We start from the raw sequence: 24,884 nt of genomic DNA on the forward strand, positions 1-24,884 counted from the left end.
GGCCAGAGATTGAACCCTCGTGCTCATGGATACTAGTCAGGTTTGTTACTGCTAAGCCACAACAGGAACTCCCAGCTTTTGAATATTATTATATTCAGTTATCTTTCTAAGCTCATTAATTCTAGTACTTCGTAGATCATTTTGGATTTTTTTATGTGGACACATAAAATATTAATAATAATACTTTAGTGTCTTGCTTTCTAATAATTACAATTCTTTTCATGTCTTATTGTGTTGGCTAGGACCCCCAGTACAGTATTATTTCATTTTTATGCATTCCATTTCATATGCTCTCTCCATTCAAACCTCTATACCTCCTCTCTACTCTTTCTCAGTTGATGGCCTTGCTTATTTCACAGAGAAAACAAGTGTAATCAAAGAGAACTCCTCAGCCTAATTATCATCAGATCTACAAAAACCTTAAAATTGTTTTTTTCTTCTAATGAAATGGATGAACTGTGTTTGCTTCCACCAAGATCACCTCTTTGGGGGGCACCAGATCCCTTCCTCTCTCACATTCTTAAAGACCCAGTTCTGCAATCCTCCCTCCTCTTCTTGCATCATCAATTTTTTTATGTCCTAAAGTAATTCAATCCTCTGTTTAGAAACATGCTGTTATAAGCTTAAATCTTGAGCACACAAAAATGCCTTCTTTGACCCCACATCTTCTTTCAGCTTTTCCAATTTTCCACTCCCCATTATAGCAAAAAAAAGTCATCCATACCTGCTAGTTTCCACTCTCTCACCTCAAATCATTCCACTGGACTACTCAAGTCAGGCTGTTGTTCCCACAATTCCACTGAAATAGATCTTGTCAAGGACAATAGAGTCCACATTGTCAAATGCGATGGTTGGTTCTCAGTTATTTTACTTGATCTCAGCATTTGACAAAGCTGATTGTGTGTGTGTATGTGTGTGTGTGTGTGTGGGAAATGTAAATACATGGGGTTTGTGCATTTGTTAATTTATTTGTTCAAAGAGGTAAAGCATTTAGCTACCTAATACAGATAATCCTCTACCTAAACCACTTTTTTTCTGTAATTTGCAACCCAATGCATTCCATGCTGATTTATAAGTTTATAGAATCTTCTTAAAAACCCCAATCCCTTCTTTTTTTTTTTTTTTTTTTCTTTTTTTTGTCTTTTGTCTTTTTGTCTGTTGTTGTTGTTGTTGCTATTTCTTGGGCCGCTCCCGCGGCATATGGAGGTTCCCAGGCTAGGGGTCGAATCGGAGCTGTAGCCACTGGCCTACGCCAGAGCCACAGCAACGCGGGATCCGAGCCGCGTCTGCAACCTACACCACAGCTCACGGCAATGCCGGATCATTAACCCACTGAGCAAGGGCAGGGACCGAACCCGCAACCTCATGGTTCCTAGTCGGATTCGTTAACCACTGCGCCACGACGGGAACTCCCCAATCCCTTCTTAATAACCCCTGTTATTAGATGCAATAATGTACAGTTGGGTGGGGGGGACTAATTGAGAATCCATTGGGACTAGAATTGATGCTACTTCTGCTTTCAAGCTTGGCATACTTCAGTTCCCATTTATAAAATGAGTGAGTTGTATCTCTAATGCAGTAATTTTTAAAATCTCCAATTATTTCCTCTCAGATTGTGGGTAAAATCAGAAGCATGGACACAATCTGATTTAAAGTGGAATTATACAATAACTATTTTGGTTTGAGTTCCTGAAGAAGGGAAAATTTGTGTCACAACTATTTCCACATTTTGATGATTATTCTAGCACCTCTAGTCATTGTGCTAAGTGGAGGAAAACAAAGACAAAGATAGAGATAACCATATATTTCTCTACTAAGTCCTCCCTCCCCTCACTGACTAAAAATGTGGTTTGGCAAATAAGAAAAAAAGATTTCTGCTTCCCAAAAAAATGGAGTAGATATACTTAACCTTATTTCTCTTGCTAAGTACAAGTGAAACCTGGGACATTATATAAAAAACAAATCAAGTAAGTTTCTGACATGACAAAAGACTGGCTAGGGACCAAGTGACCCAAGGAACACAAGGAACTCACAGCTTAGTGGTGAGGTCTCTGGATTTTCTCTTTAATTCACAAAGCTAAGACTTGAGCTGAAGAAGCTGGCAATCTGAAAATACCAACAGGTGCAAACAGGAGGAGGGGGAAAAAAGGCCCAGAGAAAAGCTGACTACAGCCAAAAGACAAGAAAAGGGCAGCCTAGCATAACAGGAAACTTTCAGACAATAACCACTCTACTCCAGCCAATCATTACAAAAATACGCATGGCCCCACCTATACTCACACCAGCAAAGGCCTATGAGGAGCCTAGAGTTCCACGCATATCAGGCTATAAAGATTCAGTCTTCCCTTTCTCTCCTGGAGTGGAGTCAGAGGAGGCTTGCTAAAACAAATGCCAAGTAGATCCAAGGCTCACAATACCCAAAAAGTCCAGGATTAAAGTAAATCACTCATCATACCAAGAACCAGTTGGATGTCCAACTGAATGAAAAAAGACAACATAGATGACAATACTGAGATGACAGAGATGTTAGAGTTAGCGGACAAAGATTTTGAAGCAGTCATGATAGAAATGCTTCAAAAAGTCAGAGGAGTTCCTGTCGTGGTTTAGTGGTTAACGAATCCGACAAGGAACCATGAGGTTGAGGGTTTGATCCCTGGCCTCACTCAGTGGGTTAAGGATCTGGTGTTGCCCTGAGCTGTGGTGTAGGTCACAGACGCGGCTCAGATCTGGCGTTGCTGTGGCTGTGCTGTAGGCCAGCAGCTATAGCTCCGATTAGACCCCTAGTCTGGGAACCTCCACAAGCCATGGGTGCAGCCCTAGAAGAGACAAAAAAAAAAAAAAAAAAAAAAAGTCATTATAAGCAAATTAAAAAACAGCAAAGAAACAGATCTCAGTAAATAAAAAGCCAAATGGAAATTTTACAACTGAAAAATACAATAGCCAAAAACTCAATGGACAGACTCAATAGCAAGATAGAAGACACAGTGGAAATAACCAGTGATTTGTAACACAGAATAGCTATTACCCAATTTCTAGAGAGAATATGGACTATAAAAAGGAAAATATGTCTTGAGGCCTGTGGAAATATTAAAAAAAAATTAACATTTGTGTCATTAGGGTTCCAGAAGTGGTAAGAAACAGGATGGGGCTGAAAAAAGTACTGGAATAGATAATGACTGAAAACTCAAATTTGGCAAATGATATAAGCCTATAGATTTAAAAAGCTGAGCAAATCTTTACCTCATATATCTTTTTGTCATTGTTTCATTTATTTTTCGGTGGCAGCCACAGCAGTCAAAAGGTACTAGGCCACCAGAGATTGAACTTGCACCACAGTGATGATGACACCAGATCCTTAACTCACCAGACCACCATGGAACTCCTTTCCCCCCCACTATTTTTAGTGTTTTGTATCTTTATTTTACATGTGCTTCAGTTAACATATAGCAGATTTAAACAATAGGAGTTCCCGTTGTGTCGCAGTGGTTAACGAATCCGACTAGGAACCATGAGGTTGTGGGTTCGATCCCTGGCCTTGCTCAGTGGGTTAAGGATCTGGCGTTGCTGTGAGCTGTAGTGTAGGTCGTAGACTCGGCTCGGATCCTGAGCTGCGGTGGCTCTGGCATAGGCCAGCGGCAATAGCTCTGATTAGACTCCTAGCCTGGGAACCTTCCTATGCCGCAGGAGCAGCCCTATAAAAGGCAAAAAGACACACACAAAAAAGATTTAAACAATAACATTAATAACCTGATAGAGAGGGAAAACATAGAGCACAACACTCAATAGATAATAAATTCTTTTATTCTTTTTTAAAAATTTTTATTCAATTTTCTACCATACAGCAAGGAGACCCAGTCATACATACACATAAACATTCCTTTTTCTCACATTATCATGTTCCATCACAAGTGACTAGATATAGTTCCCAGTGCTATACAGCAGGATCTCATTGCTTATCCATTCCAAAGGCAATAGTTTCCATCTATTAACTCCAAATTCCCAGTCCATCCCACTCCTTCCCCGTTCCAGAATATAAATTCTTTCAAGCACATGAAACAGTTACAAACTGTGAGCACAAACTAGGCCAAAAGCAAGCAGGTCAAAACCTATGCCAAAGGAGTGACTATTGCAGAGACCACATGTGATTACCTTAGAAGTCAATTAAAAAAAAGGAAAAGAATTAGAGCTCAACATTACTAATTATTAGAGAAATGCAAATTAAAAGTACAATGAGGTACCACCTGACACCAGTCAGAATGGCCATCATTAACAAGCCTACAAATAAATGCTAGAGAGGGTGTGGAGAAAAGGGAACCCTCCTTCACTGTTGGTGGGAAGGTAAATTGGTATAACCACTATGGACAATGCTATGGAGGCACCTCAGAAAACTAAATATAGAACTATCATATGATCCAGCGACCCCACTCCTGGGCATATATCAAGACAAAGCTTTTCACTGAAAAAAAAATAAACGTGCACCCCACGTTTATTTCAGCACTATTCACAATAGCCAAGACATGGAAACAACCTAAATGTCCATTGACAGATGAATGGATTAAGAAGATGTGGTTACATATATACAATGGAATACTACTCAACCATCAAAAAGAACAAAATAATTCCATTTGCAGCAATATGGATGCAACTGGAAACGCTCATACTAAGTGAAGTAAGTCAGAAAGAGAAAGATAAACACCACATGATATCCCTTTTATCTGGAATCTAATACAGAGCACAAATGAATCTATCTACAGAACAGAAACAGACTCACCGACATAGAGAACAGCTTGCAGATGCCAAGGGGGAGGGGGTGGAAATGGGACAGACTGGGAGTTTGGGGTTAGTAGATGCAAACTATTACATTTAGAATGCATAAGCAATGAGGACCTACTGTACAGCACAGGGAACTATATCCAGTTTCTTGGGATAGAACATGATGGAAGATAGTATGAGAAAAAATATACATATATATATATATATGTATATATATATATATGACTGGGTCACTAAGCTGTATGGCAGAAATTGAAACAACACTGTAAATCAATTTAGGAAGAATCAGAAAATCCCACACATTTGGAAACATATTATCAGAGAATCCATGGATAAAAGAAGAAGTCAGGTGGAAAATTTGAATACATCTAGCACTCAAATGATAAAAATACTACATTTTGAAAACTTGTGGGACAAAGCTAAAGCAGTGGATAGTAGAAAATATAAAATCTTAAATGTTTGTATTTAAAAAAACAGGTTGAAAAATTAATGAGTTAGGTACCCATTTCGAGTTTAGAAAAAATACCACCCAGCAAAAACAAACCCCAAAAGAGTAGAAGGGAAGAGTTAATGAAGGCAAGAGCAGAAATTAAAGGAAACAAACCAGTAAGGATCAATAAAGTAAAAACCTGATCCTCTGAAAAGGTGGATCAAATCAACAAATCTCTGACAATATGGATCCAAAAACGGAGGACACAAAAATAATAGGATGAAAGGATATAACAGTGGGTGCTACAGATATTTGACATGTAATTAAGTTATTATGAACTTATGCTAATAAATTTGAAAACAGATGAAATGGAAATGTCTTTGAAAATAATACTGATTAAAGAAAAATTTGAAATCCTAATAGCCTTATAATCGCAAATGCGACTGAGTGAGCAATTTAAAATAATCTTCCCACAAAGAAAATTCTAGCATATTAACTATAATTTAAAAAAAAATGAATTTCAGGCTTCAATGATATTACTGGTAAATTCTATCAAATATTCAAGGAATAAACAATTCTAATCCTATACAAATTATTTCAGAGGATAGAATAAGGGCAAATAGTTTTCATTTTATAAGCCTGGGAAAAGACATTTGTGACAGGTATAACCAAAAGGGACAGTATCCAGAATATTAAAAAACTATGATAAATCAGTAAGAAAAAGTAGAAACCACCAAAACCAGTAATTTCACAGAAAGAATATGAACATTAAGAAGTGATGTTTAACTTCACTCATAATCAGTGATATTAAAACTATTGTGAAATATTTCACACTCACCAAATTGGCAAAAATCAAAGTGAAGCACTTCCAAGTGTTATGAAGACAAACAAGGGGCTCTCTCACCTACCAGTGAAGAGAATGTAAAGTGGTATAACCACTTGAAAAATGGCATTACCTAAATTGAACAGGCATATGAGCTATAACCGAATAACTCCATTGTGTTACTAATGGCAAAAACTTCAAACAATCTCAAAGTCCATCAATGGGTTGGATACACAAACTATGGTATATTTATACAATGAAACTGCATCAGGGAAGATGAATAAACCAAGCTAAATTCATCAACATGGATACATTTCAAAAATGTTGAAGATAGTAAGCAAAAAAAACCATGATTTTGTTTTTATAAATTTCAAAAGCAGACAATCAACACTACAAATTACCTAAAATATAAAATTGCGCCAGGAAGAGACTGGAACAATATTTAGAACTGCAGATCCAATTGGGGAAGGAGAGTAAGAGGACTTTGAGGGGCACTGGAATATTCTGTTTCTTGCTTGGACAGCTATACATTTTCATGTACTTTTGTATAGATGCTCTATTTCATAACAGAATTATTTTTGAATGGTATAGTAAGTTAAATGTCAAATCTGAATCCTTGGGGTTTCTAAATGTTACCTTGGAAGAAGGGTGTTTGTAGTTGTGGTTAAGAATCTTGAGGAGTTCTCATCGTAGCTCAGCAGAAACAAATCTGACTAGGATCCATGAGGACTAAGGTTCGATCCCTGGCCTTGCTCAGTGGGTTAAGGATCCCAAGCTGCCATGAGCTGTAGTGTAGGTCACAGACACGGCTCGGATCTGGTGTTGCGGTGGCTGTGGTGTAGGCCAGTAGCTACAGCTCTGATTGCACCTCTAGCCTGAGAATTTCCATATGTGGCCCTAAAATGGAAAAAGATAAAAAGGAAATTACTCTGGATCTTCAATGTCATCACAGTTTTCCTTCTGAGAGGAAGAGGGAGATTCCACATGGACACATAACAGAGGGCAAGGTGAAGATAGAGGCAGAGATTGGAGTGATGTGGCCACAAGTCAGGAAAGCTAGCAACCACCAGAAGATCAAAGAGGCAAGGAGTGGATTGTTCCCCAGAGCCTCTGGAGGGAGTATGGCCCTGCTGACATCTTCATTTTGCAGATGAGAACGGATTTTGGACTTGCAGTCTCCAGAACTGTGAGAGAATAAATTTTTGTGTCAAGCCATCATGTTTGCAGTAATTTGTCATAGAAGCTTCAGGAAATGCATACAAATAGTGAAGAATGGGAGAACTGCCTAGGAGGGGTTGCTAAGGAGACCCAGCAAAATCCCATTTATAGTTAGATTAATCTGCATGGCTGAATGTTTCTCCCCAGCAATATTCAAGAGTCTTAATGTAGAGACAGAGAAAGCTGAAAGAATGGTCTGTGCTTGGGGTTCTGCTGGGCAAGGAAGTAACATTGGCATGAGAGTAGGGCAGCCATGCAGGCAAGAAAATGAAACCGGAAGAGAGATCCAGAACGTAGGGAGACAGAGCCATCCTGATAAGATCAAAGAACAGATGCAGTGAGAATTACTAGAATGAGAGGATTATAAAGCTGGCTGGTTGTGGTAAGAGATTTCAGAGGAGGAGCAGTCAGGGTAAAGAGATCTAGTATGTGTTTATGGAGCTGAGTGAATAAAATGTAATGGAGACAAGGAAAAGCAGAGCACTCCCCAGGCCCTTGAGAATGACACTGTGATTAACGCCCTATTCACTCATCTGAGATCTCTCTACTAGGGTCGCATAGCTACCTGCTCAGTTCTGATGATAGATCAACACATGTTGTAAAGAGACTTCAACTTAATGTAAATTGATTTCTCTAGGTCTTAAAACAGTCTAGGAATGGTCAGAGTAGATTTTACATTCTTCCTATGGGATAATGACTTGAGACTCCTTTCTGTAAAGCATCAACAAATCTAGTTTTTCAGATCTGTCCAGAAGTAAAGGTACTTTTCATGAATAGGAAGCGATGCTATTCAAACTTTAATATTCCCACAAAATCACTGGAGGAACGTGTAAAAATGCAGATTATGGTTCAGCAGGTCTGAGGGTACCTGAAACTCTGCATTTCTCCTCGCTCCAAAGTGATGCTGATGCTGCTAATCAGTGTACAAATTAGATAAATATTTTCGTCTTTAAAAAGGCGATCCTTAAATGCATGGCCCATTTGTAAGTGATCTTCCCATGAAGGAAACGAAGCTTCAGCAGAACCAATGACGAATTTGTCACTTCAGTCCCCTGGGATCATGATGATGGCTAAAGGTATGGTGAACGCCCAAAGACCATCAGGTTGTGACAGGGAATCGAACTGTATCTTGGAAACATATGAGATTGTTCATACCCATTAGAATAAATGAATTTAGCAAGGCTGCAGCATATAAGATCAATATCACAAAAATAAATTATACTTCTATGTAAAAATATTGACTACTTAGGGATAAATCTGGCAAAACATGTACAGAACCTATACAATGAAAACTAGAAAACACTGCTGAGAAAAATTAAAGACCATATAAAATGGAGGGTCGTAGCACGAGCACGAGTTGGAAGACTCAATATTAAGATGTCAATTCTTCCTACATTGATCTACGAGTCAACATAATGCCAATCAAAATTCCAGTGGGCCATTTTTTTTTCTTTGGTAGAAATTAACAAGCTGATGCTAAAATTCATAAGCAAATGTAGAAAATCTCAAACAGCCAAAATAACTGGGGGGAAAAAAAAACAAGAAATGAAGTAGTCTGCAGCACTAAGACTGCCTGATTTCAAGACTTATTATAAAGCTACAGTAATCAAGCCTGTGGTATCTGCATCAGGAAAGACAAATGAATGGGTCATTGGACCAAAATATAGTGATAATTTGATTCACATAAATATGAACAACTTTTTTTTTTTTTTTTTTTTTTTTGCTTTTTTAGGGCCACACCCTCAGCATATGGAGGTTCCCAGGCTAGGGGTCCAACTGGAGCTTGAGCTGCCGGCCTAGGCCACAGCCACAGCCACGCTGGATCCAAGCCATGTCTGCAATCTACAGCACAGCTCACAGCAACGCTGGATCCTTAACCCACTGAGCGAGGCCAGGAATCAAACACAGTCCTCATGGATACTAGTCGGGTTCATTAACTGCTGAGCCAGCTTATTTATTTATTTTTTATAACGGTACAAAGGCAATTTGGTGGAGAAAGCATGGCTTTTCAATAAACTTAGCTGGAATCAGTGGATGTCCATATGCCAAAAAATTAAAATTAAAAAAAAAAGGAACTTTGATCAATACCTTGCATCACTTATAAAAATCAACTCAAAAAGAACCATAGTCTAAAATCTAAAACTTAAAACTAAAACTTCTACAGAAAAAAAGAGAAGGTATTTATAACTTTCGGTTATACAAAGATTTTATGAACATAACACCAAGAGCACAATCCGTGAGAAAAACATAATACATTTGAATTCATCAAAATTAAAAACTGCTCTCTGAGTGACTGGGAATGAAACGACACATCCAATAATGTACTTCTATCTAGACTATCTAATGAACTCTCAAAGGTCAGTAAGAAAAACCAAACAGAAGCGGGCAAAAGTTCTGAATAGGTATTTCATCGAAGATCCACAAATGACAAATAAGCACAGGAGCCATTATGGAAATGCAAATCAGAACCACAAAGAGCACAACTGAATGGCTAAAATTAAAGACTGACCATATCAAGTGCTGACAAAGATATGAAGTAAGTGAACTCTCACACACTGCTGATGGGAATTTAAAATAGCACAACATGGAGTTCTTTGTGGTTCAGTGGTAAACAAACCTGACTAGAATCCATGAGGATGTGGGTTCGATCCCTGGCCTTACTCAGGGGGTTGGGGATCTGGCATTATCCTGATCTGTGGTGTAGGTCGTAGATGTGGCTCGGATCCTGCATTGCTGTGGCTGTGGCTGTGGCCAGTGACTGAAGCTCCTATTTGACGCCAAGCCAGGTGCAGCCCTAAAAACCAAAAAAAAAAAAAAAAAAAAAGTTGCAATATTTTGGGCAGTTAAATTAGGAGCTCATTAAAAAAAAAAAACCAAAACCCACTTTGGGCAGTTTAAAAAGTTAAACATTTTCACCGTATTATTCTACTATCCCACCCACTCCTAGCTATTTACCCAAGGGAAGCATATGTTCATACAAAGACTTTTATATGAATAGCAACTTTATTTGTATTGGCCCCAAACTGGAAATAGCCCAAATATCTACCAGGAGGTGAATGTATAAACCATATGTGGTACATCCACACAATGGAATAACATTCAGCTATAAAAAGGAATGAGCTGTTGATATATGCAATACAGATCTCAAAATAATTACGCTGAATGAAAGAAGTCCAAAAAGCAGCATACATATTGTATTAATCCAAACACAAGGAAACGCAAACTAACAGTACCAAAGATCACTGGTTGCTGGGAAGTATGTGGGATGAATGGGTAAGAGAGATGAGAAAATTTGAGGGTTCATTATTTTGATGTGGTGATAGTTTCATACATACTTGTACTTATTACGTTGTATTCTTTATATATGTGTTGTTTATTGTACTGCAACTATATCTGAATAAAACTATTTTAAAAAATCTAACCAGCTGTATTTTTCAAACTTGGCTAGCAAGCACGGCTTCATTTGTAACTATTATTCTTGCACAAGCAAAATCCAAATCATGAGAAATAGACTCCCAGAGTTCCCCTTACGGCTGTAGTTAATGAACCCGACTAATATCCATGAGGATTCAGGTTCGATCCCTGGCCTAGCTCAGTGGGTTAAGGATCCCGAGTGGCAGTGGCTGTGGTGCAGGCGGGCAGCTACAGCTCCGATTTGACCCTTAGCCTGGAAACCTCCATTTGCCATGGGTGCTACCCTGAAAAGACAAAAAACAAAAAACGAAACAAAACAAAAAGAAATAGACTCTGTATGACAATACTATAAAAATATAAGACTATTATCCTATTTTGATCAGTTTAATTTAACTGATAAAATTTCCCATTTGTTCTATAACATAAGAATTGTTGTTACTGATCAACTTTTACATATTACTAGAATGACCAATATACAATATGGTGTAAATTTGTGGTTAAGTTTACTACACTGAAACAAAATTGCAGCTATTGTATTTTCAAGTAAGTATATATTTTCTATTTTTCTTGGATTCCAATGACAAGTATAATGTAACTCTAATTAGAGAAAGGTAATAGGAGAAAAAAAGGTTTATTCTAACTTCCAAACAGAATGAAGAAACAAAAACTATCATTTTTTGCAGATGATATAATTATCCACATAAAAAAGTAGGGGAACCTACAAATGACAAAATTACCAAGAGGCACAGAAAAACTGCCTTGCAGAAAATCAGTAGGTAAAAATCAGAGATGTCCTGTACTCCAGCAATAAAATAACCATTTAATTTAGAATATCATTCAAGTGTTACTAAGTACAATAGTAAGAAAGGCTACAGGAAACAAATGTAAACCTAAATCTTTATGCAAAAAATTAGAACTTTACTGAAGAACATAAAAGACACAAATGGAGCGATACACTCTGTTCATAAACACAAAGCCTTGATATTATAAATATGACAATTCTCCCTAATTGATCTATAAATTCAGTGTAACTCTTTTCAACTGAAACCCCAAAGGTTTTTAGGAACTTGACCAGGTGATCCTAAAATTCATACAAAAGGGTACAGGGGTCAAAAGAGCCAAGACGGCTGTAGGTAACAATAATGACAGGACTCTGGCATGTATCCTCTCAGACAGCAATTCTTCCTGTAAAGTTACAGATAATTAGGGCTAAATACAGTATTGGTATAGAACATAAAAAGCCACAGATAACATGGAAATGATATACAGCAGAGAGGACAAAGAGATAAGAGATGAACTTTTATATAAAGGATACTACAAAAATTGGCTGAGTATTGAAAATTACAAAAATGAGATCTCCCCCTCAACTATATACAAAAATATACTCCCACTGGAGACCTAAAAGTGAAACAAAACTCACATATTCAGAAGCAAACAAGGTGAATAATCTTTATGACATTGAGAAGGACTTCTTAACACACGAAAAGCACAAACCATGAAAGAAGATCGTTGCATCAGTATTAAGATAAACTTCTGTATAAGCAAAATCACAAAGTGAAAATACAAGCTATGGACAGCAAGAAATCTGCAACCGATGTAAACATTAATGGATTAGTATTTAGAATAGAGAGCACCTCAAATCAATAGGAAAAAGATCAACAAAATAGAAAAATTGGCAAACGATATGAACAAGCAATATAGAGCAGGAGAAACCTAGGTGGCCAGTAAATGCAGAAAAAGATCACCAATCTCAATAGCAATCTAAGAAATACAAATTTAAAAACATCAAAGACACTACCTCAAACCCATCAGATTGGCAATAATCCAATAATATCAAGCACTGGCAAGAATACAGGGTATCGAGGACTCTTAGATACTGTTAGTGGGAGACTAAAGTGATACAAGCACCTTAGTGAACAATTCTGTAATACCCAGCATACAACCGAAAATGTGAACATCTCACATTCCAACAGTTCTACTTCTAGTGGTATGTCCTTGAGAACCTTTCACACATTTTGCAAAAATATTTATTTCAGCGTCATTTGTAATAGTGAAAGGTGAGAAAAATCTACTTTAATAAGGAAAGGGCCATTTTCCTTTAGTAAGGAAAATATTATCTGCAATCTTTTATTTCCTTAAAAAGACAAAACCAAATCTGATACAACAAAATGTTAACATCTGTTTACTTCAGTAGTGGAAACTTGACTATATAGTACTTCTTATACTTATTTATCTTACATGCTACATAATTTAAAAATTTTAAATTTAGTGTGAAACAAAGTATATAACAAGCAATACTGACCTTATTTATAGCAGGTTTAAGATTTCGTGATTTGTTAATCAATTCCATTTTGCATTGCTCATGCCTTTAAGATGAAGGTTTCTTTGTAATATAACAATCAGTGCACTTTTTCTTTTAACTTCTTTATTAAGCCAGTTGCATAAAAGATATACATTCTCATATAGACAATTCTTGTCATGAACAAAAGCAACAAAAATAAGGCAATAGTGAGATATGCTTCACATATAAACAATCAAGTGGTAATAGGAAATCTGGCCCTGTACAACGAAAAGATTAGGAAGCAAAAGGTGAAAGAGTCCTGTGTTCAGAAGATACCCAAATGTGTGTGCAAAGACAGTGCACCCATAATAGAGCTCACTTAGATTCCTTGTTTACGATGCATAATTCCTTAATTATTCATTTGTAAAATAAGAGTAATAAACATGAAGAAAACATGAAATCCGAATTGCACTGATTTTCACAATATCAATATCAATGCTGAACTCAAAATAGCAACTTCATTGAAAGTAAATGTTTAAAATATTTCAAAAGTAAAAGGCAATCTTAATTTTTTTTTAACCCTATGAATAGGGCCTATAAAAAATGGAGATTATTTTATTCTACCTGCAGGGAGATTAGGTCTCCACTTGCACTGAGGGAGCATGAGCAACAAAGGGCAGCAAACAGATATCACTAGGAGTAATGCCTGCACATATCAAAATAGCTAGCTGAACCATGTTCTACTTATACAGCAAATCTATTAAATAACCAGCATAATGGAAGCATAAACCTCATGTGAGAGAATTACTAAATTAACTATACACCTGTTAGAGGTTTCTAAACCCCAAACCCAAAACAATTTTAGTATACCTATCAAGTACTGTAGGTCATTTAGAAAAACAGAAATAAAACATACACGGTCTTTGTAATTAAAATTTTTTCATAACATATAAACAATGTTCAGATATAAACCATGAACTGTTTTTTTCTAAATATGATTTATGTAATCAAGACTTTCTTAAACAAAGAGAGGTCCTAGGAATATGGTCTGTACAAACTTACAGTAGTGTATATTCCAATAGAGATATTATTCCTATTATGATATGACAATATAACTCTTTTCTGAGTGAAGATATATGTTAAGGCTTAAAGTGTAAACACTTTGGAAGGCAAACAACTTAGCGAAGAAATTACCATTCATTTGAAAATGTGTATCATCTCATAATAGGCCCCTGAATTTTCAAATTCACATGTGAGAATACATTTACATCTTAAATTTCTAGGAAAGGCACAAGCTTTATGTAAAAAAGCAGTACAATTTTAATCCCACTAATTTATTGAAAAAGCCATTACTTTTATTAGAAACAAAAAATGCTTCTCAAGATGTTGGCAACAGGTCATAGTATAGACATCTATTCATACAGTGTACTTCTTCTCCCTTCAACTATATTCCAGCTGGGGGAGGAACACCTCCTTGACTATGGGAAGTAGAAGTATTTGATGGACTGTGTAAGCTGGTCTCCTTGTACACAAACCATGCATTTCCTCCCCAAAGTATCATATTCAGAAAGCCAAAGATCTAAGAAGGAGAAAAATAAACATGAAAATCTAGTACCTGCTTACAATTTCATACCTATCTTAGTTTTCCTGTAAATACTTAATATTTCCAGGTAGTATACCATTATTTCATTTAAAGTTTAAACTACATATAAAGTGGAATAAAAAAGGAAGACTTTGCAGTTCAATGCCAGATTTGGATATGTAACTTACTCTCAATGAAATCTCTAAATGCATAACATGTACAATCATGACAAAAGAAATCTTATTTTTGTATGCTCATTATCAAAATGATGGAACTAAATTTGAGAAAAATAACTAAAACCTTCCTTTTATTACTTTGTTGCTTGAATTTAGTGCTTGCAAGTAAAGAGGAACAAGAGAAATCCAGAGTTTCTTCTTTGGGGGTGGGGGGTCTTCACTTTTCTCCCATCTGAATGGTTAGAGGTGTCCTTTCTGCATCTTTTCCTACTTCCCTACTTTACGCCCTTACTACCATCTCCCTTGCTTCAACAGTGGCTGCCAGAAAAGAAAAGGAATCACAGAAGAACTTTACTTCGCAACTGCATTAGTCAATCTAAAAAAATTTAGCCTTCCTAAGTATAAATCTGACAAGATGAAAGTCTCAGACATGAATAAATTGAAGATACCCTATTTTCAGGTGTGTGTGAGTGTGTGTGTGTGTGTGTGTGTGTGTATGTTTTATATAAATGTAAGAATAATGACTCATGGGCTAAGAGTGGGGTAAAAAGCTTGAGACTACCATCAAATTACTGAAGGCCAACTGCTTTTCTCTTTTTGTATATTCGAAGATAAAAACATTTCTGGAGTTCTCATTGTGGTGCAGTGGGAATGAATCCGAATAATATCCATAGGGATGTGGGTTCAATCCCTGGCCTCACTCAGTGGACTGGGGAATCTGACGTTGCCATGAACTCTGTGTAGATTGCAAATGTGGCTCGGGCCCCACATTTCTGTGGCTGTGGCGTAAAACCTGCAGCTACAGCTCTGATTTAACCCCTATTCTGGGAACTTCCATATGCTGCAGGTGTGGCCTTAAAAAGACAAAAAAAAAAAAAAAAAAAAATCTGAAACTGTCCATCTCAGATCACTGTCAAAATATATGAAAAAAGAAAAAAAAAAAACTTTTAAATTACAAAATTATAGGAGTTCCCATAGTGGCTCAGTGGAAACAAATATGACTAGTATCCATGAGGACGAAGTTCTATCCTTGGCCTCGTTCGGTGGGTTAAGGATCTGGCGTTCCTATGAGCTGTGATATATATACAGGTTGCAGATGCACCTCACATCTGGCATTGCTGTGGCTGTGATGTAGGCCAGCGGCTACAGCTCCGATTTGACCTGCAGCCTGGGAACCTCCATATGTGGCAGGTGCAGCCCTAAAAAGACAAAAAAAAAAAAAAAAAAAAAAGTTATGAAACAAAAATTTGGCCAAATTGCTTTATAAGGCAGGAACTGCCTTTATTCACCAGAAAAAAATTTCTTCTTGAAAAGACATGAAACCTCCCTAAAAGTAATACCCCCATTATATTAATATTTAATAATATATCTGTACTTTAATAAAAAATCAGACAAAATAATAGTTAAATTTACACAGACTAAAATTTTATGATTATTTAAGAAACTATAAAGGCAAAGGCATTATTTCCACAGACCCAGAGCAAATTAGATTAGATAAGGGGCTCTAAAGTCAGATCTGGTTCAAATCTTGGCTTTGCCAACTTATTAGTTGTGTCACCTTGGGTGAATTAACATATGAGCTACATTTTTTTCCTAGTTGTAGAATGAAGATAGCAATGTCACTTCTCACATTCCTCTTAGGATTGCTGGATAACATAAATAAAATATGAGTGTAATGACCTTAGCACATAGTCTTAATAAATGTTGGTGACTATAATTATTGCATTGCAAGTTAAAGTCGTGCCTAGTCAATGTTAATAAAAATAAAGACTCAACCATGACCTTGTTCAAATCTGTTTACAAGCAATAATTTTCTTCACAAACTTTTCTTGTTGTTATAAAGGTAAAGACTATATGATAACTAGGATTCTGACAAGCTTGGTAAAAATAAAACCAATGTATTCATCCAGAGATTTACTATAAAGCCTTGTTTCCTTAACTCACTGGTAAGGTTTTTCTACTAAGTGAAATAAAGTATTTTATAAACACTGCATACATACCACAGATACATTTAGGGATCCCATACTAGTCACGGAGAGAAAATGACACGTCACTCCTTGTTGATTACAAGGCATAAGTTCCTGGACAATATTGGGACCAGTGGCTATTTTAATATCTGTAAGAGCTTTAGCCCAGGCTGAAGTGCTCACCAACCACAAAAAAGTGGCGACAAGAGTAACAACAAAGTCCTAAAGCAAAAATAAATATGTTAGCAATGAACAGTTAATTTAAAAATACAAAATTTCAAATCCATGGTGAAGAACTGAGATCACATTGAACCTTACTGCACTGAGATACGGCTTTCATGACATACTTTATAAAATAGGTCACAGTCAACATAGCAAACATTGCTGTTTACTATTTCTAGGCCAGTGCAACAAGACCCGGCCATACCTGTAGGAGCCTAAGATTTTTGCACGGAGAAGCCAAAGTAGCCCTCACTACAATTTTAACTAAGCCTCTCCCTCCCAGGATCATTACACCCTGTTATCCTTCCATTATCTGTTTTAATCACCTCCTCTCTGATATCACCTCTCCTTCTAGCTCATTCCCTTTGGCACCCCAACCTTAAAAATCCTTTGACCCCACTTAGACCTACAATCTGATCTTCATTTCCCTTCTGAATTTATATTCTGAGGTCCTACATTACAATTCTTTGCATATACTCTCAACTCTCTTCTCTTGTTTTCTCATGCAGTTCTGACAAAACTCTTTAACTTTTGTTAAATATAATTGTCCATGATATGGATAATGAAATAGTGGAAAGCACACATCCAGGATGCCTTGTCGCTTTTAAAATTCATAACTACAAAGTTTTTGGAATGCTTATTTTATATTAAGAAAAGAAAACAACAAAATCTCTCAAGACACCCTGTCACTACCAGTTCTCTACTAAAGCCTTTGCTACTTAATACATTTCCAAGGATAGAAGTGAAGTTTTTAATATTTTATTTTATTTATTATTATTATTTTTTGTTTTTTGGGGCTGCACCCATGGCATGTGGACATTTCCAGGCTAGGGGTCAAATAGGAGCTACAGCTGCCGGCCTATACCACAGCCACAACAATGCAGGATCCAAGTCACCTCTGCAACCTACACCACAGCTCACAGCAAGGCTGGCTGGATCCTTAACCCACTGAGCGAGGCCAGGGATTGAACCCACATTCTCATGGATACTAGTCAGGTTCGTTATTACTGAGCCACAATGGGAACTTCCGTTAATATTTTAGATAATTTCCTACTGAATTAATAAGATGGAAAAAGAAAAAAAATTATTTCCCTTAATCTATTCTTCTGGGGAACTAGAATTTTGTCAACTAGTATTGACAATGAGCATCTATGTAACACTTTTAAAGTATACATTTGTATAGTATAAAGCATAAGTTCCACCTTTTTTGGTCTCCTTTACACTGACAACCAAAGTGGGAACAATGTAAAATTTCTATCTTTAATGCAACCTCGTCTGACCAACCAGGTATGCTCAAGACAATGAGTTCTTACACATCTGCAGCAAAAATCTCTCCAAGTTCAGAAATGGGTTTTGAAGCTTATCATAGAATTGCTTTTTTAAATAAATGTAGTTAGTTTTAAATTACTTTTGCCAATGAGCTTTTTCAGTCATTTATGTCAGATAAACACCAGTGATAACTTATGAAATATAGAAACTGGAGTTCCCGTTGTGGCGCAGTGGTTAACGAATCCAACTAGGAACCATGAGGTTGCGGGTTCGATCCCTGCCCTTGCTCAGTGGGTCAAGGTTCCGGCGTTGCCGTGAGCTGTGGTGTAGGTCGCAGACGCGGCTCGGATCCTGCGTTGCTATGGCTCTGGCGTAGGCTGGCGGCTACAGCTCCGATTAGACCCCTAGCCTGGGAACCTCCATATGCCGCAGGAGTGGTTCAAGAAATGGCAAAAAGACAAAAACAAAACAAAACAAAACAAAAATATAGAAACTGTGCTGTATATAGCTTGTCCACCTGGTCAAAATGGCAATGAATAAACGGTCTGATTAGAAAATCAAAACAATGACTAATTTTACAAATATGGTGGTGACAGTGTATTTGCATTTTGCATTTGAGCTCTCCACTGTTACTGGTCCTCTTAAAAAATGTAGATCAAAGAGAAAAGAATAGAAACATTACAACTTAAATATTTTGCACTGTGGAGGTACTCCTGTTTTGCTGCTCTCTGCTGTACTTTGTGCTACAGGTAAATGTTTTCTAAATATCTGTTAGAAATACAATGCCTTTTGGAAAACTGATAGTAAGTACGAGGTTATCATATGTTAAACAAGTTCATTCTGGGCTAAAGTTCATAGCTTTGACCAATAGACGTTAAATCCTCTTTATTTTCAGGTTTCTTCCTTTCAAATTTCTATTTAAAAAACACACTCTTTTTTTTTCTTTTTCTTTTTTTTTTTTTGCTCTTTAGGGCTGCACCCACTGACTACGGAAGTTCCCAGGCCAGAGGTCGAAGCAGCTGCCGGCCTACACCACAGCCACTACAACGCAGGATCCAAGCCACATCTGTGACCTACACCACAGCTCATGGCAATGCCAGATCCTTAACCCACTGAGCGAGGCCAAGGATCAAACCTGTACCCTCATGGATCATAGTCAGGTTTGTTACTGCTGAACCATGATGGGAGCTCCTGTTTTTTTCTGATTATGCTCTTTATGTCCACATCATTGCCGGCTTTAAGGTATGACATTTTAGTATTTCAAAACCAGGTACTTTTCTGAAAATGATACACGAAATAACCTTGGGGTGAGGGGAGGTGAGAGAAATGTGGGTCTCTGAAGACAGTCTGTCTGACTCAGGTCTCCAGTTAGTTCAGTGTGAACAATGCCATCTGGAATTCTGCAGTGTACAACCTGCAGCTGCCTGTGGCAGCCCTAATCCTACCAATATGTTAGGATCTGATTCATAATAGATCTTTAGGATCTGAGATAGCCTATCTTTGTCTGGTTTCATTTTACGGTATTCATGATTCTCCATACAGCCTAGGACCCTAAAACTTCTGCTGCTTAACACACACAAAAAAGTGCTTCATTTGTTTAAAAAGTAAAGTTGATTTTAAAATGTCACAATTGAAATGCTCCTAGAAATACCCTAGCAGAGAATTGAGAACATTGCTAAAAGAGCATACCTTCATTAACAAATAGTAATTAAAAAAAAAAATCAATGTCATATTTGGCTATAGTTAAAAATTCAAGGGAGTTCCCACCATGGCTCAGTGGAAACGAATCCGACTAGTATCCATGAGGACACAGGTTCAATCCCTGGCCTCACTCACTGGGTTAAGGATCCAGCATTGCCCCAAGCTGAGGTACAGGTCACAGACGTGGCTTGGATCCTGAGTTGCTATGGCTGTGGTGTAGGCTGGTGGCTGTAGCTCCGATTTGATGCCTAGCCTGGGAACCTCCATATGCTGCAAGTGCAGCCCTAAAAATCTTAGATCAAAAAAAAAAAACTAAAAACAAAAATTTCAGGTACCACAAAAAGACTTTTTTATTTTTTTACATTTATATGGTTAAAGGTAGAATTCAAAATTTAATTTAGAGGCCGAATTTTTATAAACAAGAAATATTCATCATATATTATATCAACAACAAAAAAACTATTTAAGAAACTAATTCTGGAGTTCCCACTGTGGCACAGCGACTGGGAACCATGAGGTTACAGGTTCAATCCCTGGCCTTGCTCAGTGCATCAAGAATATGGCATTGCCATGAGCTGTGGTATACGTTGCAGATATAGCTCAGATCTGGCATTGCTGTGACTGTGGTGTAGGTTGGTGGCTACAGATTGGATTAGAGCTCTAGCCTGGGAACCTCCATACGCCCACACGTGCAGCCCTAAAAAGACCAAAAAAAAAAAAAAAAGAAAAAAAGAAAAAAAAAAAGGAACTAATTCTGGGTTATTTTTCTATATGATCATGCTGAGGTGGAAAATTACTTTTGACTTTCTGAATGCCACAATCTGATCAGTTTTATAGTTCTATTAGGTAGAAAAGCCATCTCTGAAAACAGATTTGTGTAAATAAGTTTTTTTTTTTTTTCGCTTCTCTTCTACAAACAAATTGAGAGACAAACCAGCAAACTGTCTGTACCCAACTGCAGCCCTTGGGTGTCAAAAAGAGCCTTGAATGCTGCTTTCAAAAGTGTCATATTTTTAAAGCTTACTAAACAAAATATGGGAAATAAAAGGCTCATTGCTAGATTTAACTTAAAAATTTCCTGGGATAATGACAAAATGGCAAGAAACATCTTCATTCAGAACTTCAACTATAAAGAATTTTACCAACAGTAATATCTATATGATCACCATTGTTCTCTTTTAAATAAGGCTAGAAAAGTCTACAGAAGGTATAGATTACTAATACGTACTTTCTGTTGATTAAGCACTACAAATTAAAACAGTTGACTGATGTCCATCTTTTTGAAAGGCATCTTATCCAAGATAAATTTTATTAAAATGTCAGTTTGAGAATTTCTTCGCAGATATATGAAGGACAAAATATCATTTTATTACTTACTTACCATTTGCATTCTTATGATCCAGGCAGCAAAAATTAAAAATAAGTAAATAATTAAAACCTGGTTATTTTATTCGATAGTTTGGCATTCTCTTTAAAGTCACTTCACCAATAAGAAGCAGATGTCAGTAGTCGGTGTTTTCTCAACACATAAATGACCACTGTCCTGAAAACCCCTCTGTTGTTCCTTCGGGTCAGTAACACTGTGACTGACTGTGGAGTTGTTCTTTGGTAGTGGAGGACCACTTTAAAACCACAGCTTATCTCTGGATTGCCACCAACAATCCAGGGCAGATTCTGCTAACTAAATCTCAGATAATATTTTTATTTCTAGTTCAGTAGACTCTGAAGCCAAGAAAGGTATTAGGACTTCAAATCCAAATCTTTAGTTGTCATCTCAAAGATTCAAAATTAGCTCATGAATGCTACTAATGACGAACTCTGTAATTCTCATAGTCAGATTTTTTAATTAAAGAATTTGGAGGAGCTGCCATTGTGGCTCTGCAGAAATGAATCCGACTGGGAACCATGAGATTGTGGGTTCGATCCCTGGCCCTGCTCAGTGGGTTGAGGATCCGGCGTTGTCGTGAGCTGTGGTGTAGTTTGCAGACATGGCTTTGATCTGGCGTTGCTGTGGCTATGGTGTAGGCTGGCAGCTCCAGCTCTGATTGGACCCCTAGCCTGGGAGCCTCCATATGCAGCAAGTAAGGCCCTAAAAAGACCAAAAAAAAAAAAGAATTTGGAAACACAGATCAGGAGTCAGCAAACTTTGCGAAAACAGGGCCAGACAGTGATTTTTGTTTGTTTATTTTGGCTGTGCCCAAAGCATGTGGAAGCTCCCAGGCCAGGGATCCAACCAGCATCACAGCAGCAACCAGAGCGACTGCAGTGACAAGTCAGATCCTTAATCTGCTGGGTCATAAGAGAACTCCAATATTTTTTATCTCTGTCAAATTACTTAACTCTGCCACTAGAGCATGAAAGCGTAGACAATATGTAAACAATTGGGTATGGCTCTTTTCCAAAAAAACTTTGTTTAAAAAAAAAACAAAAGCAATCAGTCATGAAACTAGAGATTATAATACTAAGTGAGGTAAATCAGAAAGAGAAAGACAAATACCATATGAATCACTTATATGTGGAAGCTAAAATATGGCACAAATGAATCTATCTATAAAACAGAAGCAGACTCACAGACAGAGAACAGATTTGTGGTTGCCAAGGAGGAGAGGGGAGGGACTGGGAGTTCAGGGTAGTAGATGCAAACTGGATAAACAATACGGTCCTACTGTACAGCACAGGAACTACATCCAAACTCCCAGGATAGACCTGATGGAAAATAATTCAAAAAAAGGAGTGTGGAGTTCCCATTGTGGCACACAGAAATGAAACCTACTAGGAACCATGAGGTTGCAGGTTTGATCCCTGGTCTTGTTCAGCAGGTTAAGGATCCGGTGTTGCCATGAGCTGTGGTGTAGGTTGCAGATGTGGCTCAGATCCTGCATTGCTGTGGCTGTGGCTGTGGCCAGTGCCTACAGCTCCGATTAGACCCCTAGCCTGGCAACCTCCATATGCCGCAGGTGTGGCCCTAAAAAGACCAAAAAAAAAAAAAAAAAAGGAGTGTATGTGTACATGTATATGACTGAGTCCCTTTGTTGTACAGCAAGAATTGGCACAACATTGTAAATTGACTACATTTTTAATTTACAAAAAGAAAAAAAAATAACCTTAAAAAATGAAACAAAAAAACCCCAATGAGTCAGATTTGACTTGTGGGCAATAGTTTGCTGATTCCTGATATAGACTATTAAGTTCAATAAACACTGGAGAGGCATAAAGAGGGTCTCTGAGAAAAAAGATAAGAAATAGGAACACAGTTACGAGACTGCTAGCATGGTCAGCAATTCTTCTAATCAAAAGCATTAATTTCTACTTAATTTCTCTGCTACTTGCAACCTAATATGCTCTATCACATATCTGACTTCTTTCCAGGTTAAAACAGAGTTAGAAACAAACAAATAAACCTCTGTACTCTTGGGATTACAGAGAGGTGCTGTAAACAGGCTAAAAGAATTGGGCTAAACATGACAAGGAGAGGAGTTTCCTTCGTGGCTGAGCAGTTAACGAACTTGACTAGGATCCATGAGGATGTGGGTTCAATCCCTGGCCTGGTTCAGTGGGTGAAGGATCTGGTGTTGCCATGAGCTATGGTGTAGGTTGCAGACATGGCTCAGATCCCAAGTTGCTGTGGCTGTGGCTGTGGAGTAGGCCAGCAGCTGTAGCTCCATTTCGACCCCTAGCCTGGGAACCTCCATATGCCGTGGGTACGACCCTAAAATGACAAAACAAAACAAAACAAAACAAAACATGACAAGGAGAGCAAGCTCAACCTCATGGCAAACACAGGTCAAAATATGTTGAATGCCGAGAATTTTTTATGCCAAGAATTTTTTTCCATTGTAAGAAAATCCATATTTAAAATCAAATATAATATATACTTATACAAATTATTTTTGTATAAAAAGAAAGTGATTACTTACAGCCATGGGAAGTTTTCGACTATCACGATACAGGTTCGTGTAACCAACATAGAGCAGAAGAGCAGCAATGCAGTATAGGAAGACAAAGACTGCAAAAGTAACATAGAATTGCGCAGAAGAAGAGTAATCTCCAATAAGGACATAACTTTTCCAATCTACTTCACACACATTACCACCTGGAGGTGCCTGAAATGATGCTTCATTCAACCTATTAAAAAAAGGGCTCAAATAAATTTATGAATTACTTGGACTCTCCCAAGAGACAGAAATACAGAGGCAAAATATTGAAAAGACATTTCAAAAAAAAAAAAAATACTCCCCAAGTATATTAAAAACATATTGCTTTTTCGTAAAAAGGGAAAAATTCAAATAATTAAAATTTTCATAAGAAATGTGTATAAATTACAACTGGTAATTGGTATATGATAGATTAAACATAGACTAAATTAAACATTTTCACACCTAGATACTGTCTTCCTGTAATAAAAATTTAGCAGATTAAGAACGCTAATCTGGTTTACAATTCAAGACATGATATTCCATTCTTAGAGGCAGAGTCTGTGTAACTAGCACCATTATAACAATTCATATCTTAACCCGCATTAATTAGCTAACTCCACGATGTCTTTAATTTTCCCTATGCATAAATCAAAGAACACATCACTAAAGATGTTTTAACAGTTCCTTGTATAGGAACTTTATACGAAAAGGATTAAGACCAAGAGGCAATGATTGATTACCAAGTACTTGCTATCTGACATATCTTTAATGTAAGATATTGCTTAATAATCAGAATGACCTTGAAAGATTTAAACTTATTGCAAAGAAAAATTGAGTCCTAGAGAGCACAAGAAAGTAGTTAGTAAGTGGCAAAAGATTCACACCCTGGCTTAAACACAGGGCACATTCAATAAACTTCAATGCGTACTGAGGTCAAATGGAAGAACTCAGAAACAAAATATTCATTTTAATGAGAGTAAGGAAATAATGTTTTATGCTAAAGAAACATAGGAACTCTTCGCTTTATATAAATACATGTCTTAAAGCTCTATAACACACATTATTATTTAGGAGTTAGAAATACATGAGAAATTTGGATTTCCATTAGTTG

General features: G+C 37.1%; 1 protein-coding gene across 5 annotated transcripts in view; it reads right to left on the minus strand.

Annotated features, from left to right (window-relative positions):
* Positions 1–13,066: 13,066 nt before the first annotated feature.
* The window catches only part of SYPL1 (synaptophysin like 1), a 32,544-nt gene continuing 20,726 nt past the window's right edge, over positions 13,067–24,884 (minus strand). The window contains exons 4-6 of one of the 5 annotated variants that reach the window (XM_021063515.2): positions 23,774–23,981; positions 16,698–16,886; positions 13,067–14,518 (exon numbers count right to left, since the gene is read on the minus strand). In XM_021063515.2, coding sequence (XP_020919174.2) covers positions 14,384–14,518; positions 16,698–16,886; positions 23,774–23,981 — 532 coding nt within the window. In that variant the 3' untranslated portion in view covers positions 13,067–14,383. Of the gene's footprint in view, positions 14,519–16,697; positions 16,887–20,742; positions 23,982–24,884 lie in introns of those variants that run through there. The other 4 variants (XR_014816111.1, XR_014816114.1, XR_014816113.1 and 1 more) reach the window with 4 other exon arrangements.

Source organism: Sus scrofa, chromosome 9 (genome assembly GCF_054392235.1).
Source record: "Sus scrofa isolate SSC_HxYL_T2T_F1_AM1 chromosome 9, Sscrofa_HxYL_maternal_Yorkshire_Landrace_v2.0, whole genome shotgun sequence".
In the NCBI taxonomy this organism is placed as follows: Eukaryota; Metazoa; Chordata; class Mammalia; order Artiodactyla; family Suidae; genus Sus; species Sus scrofa.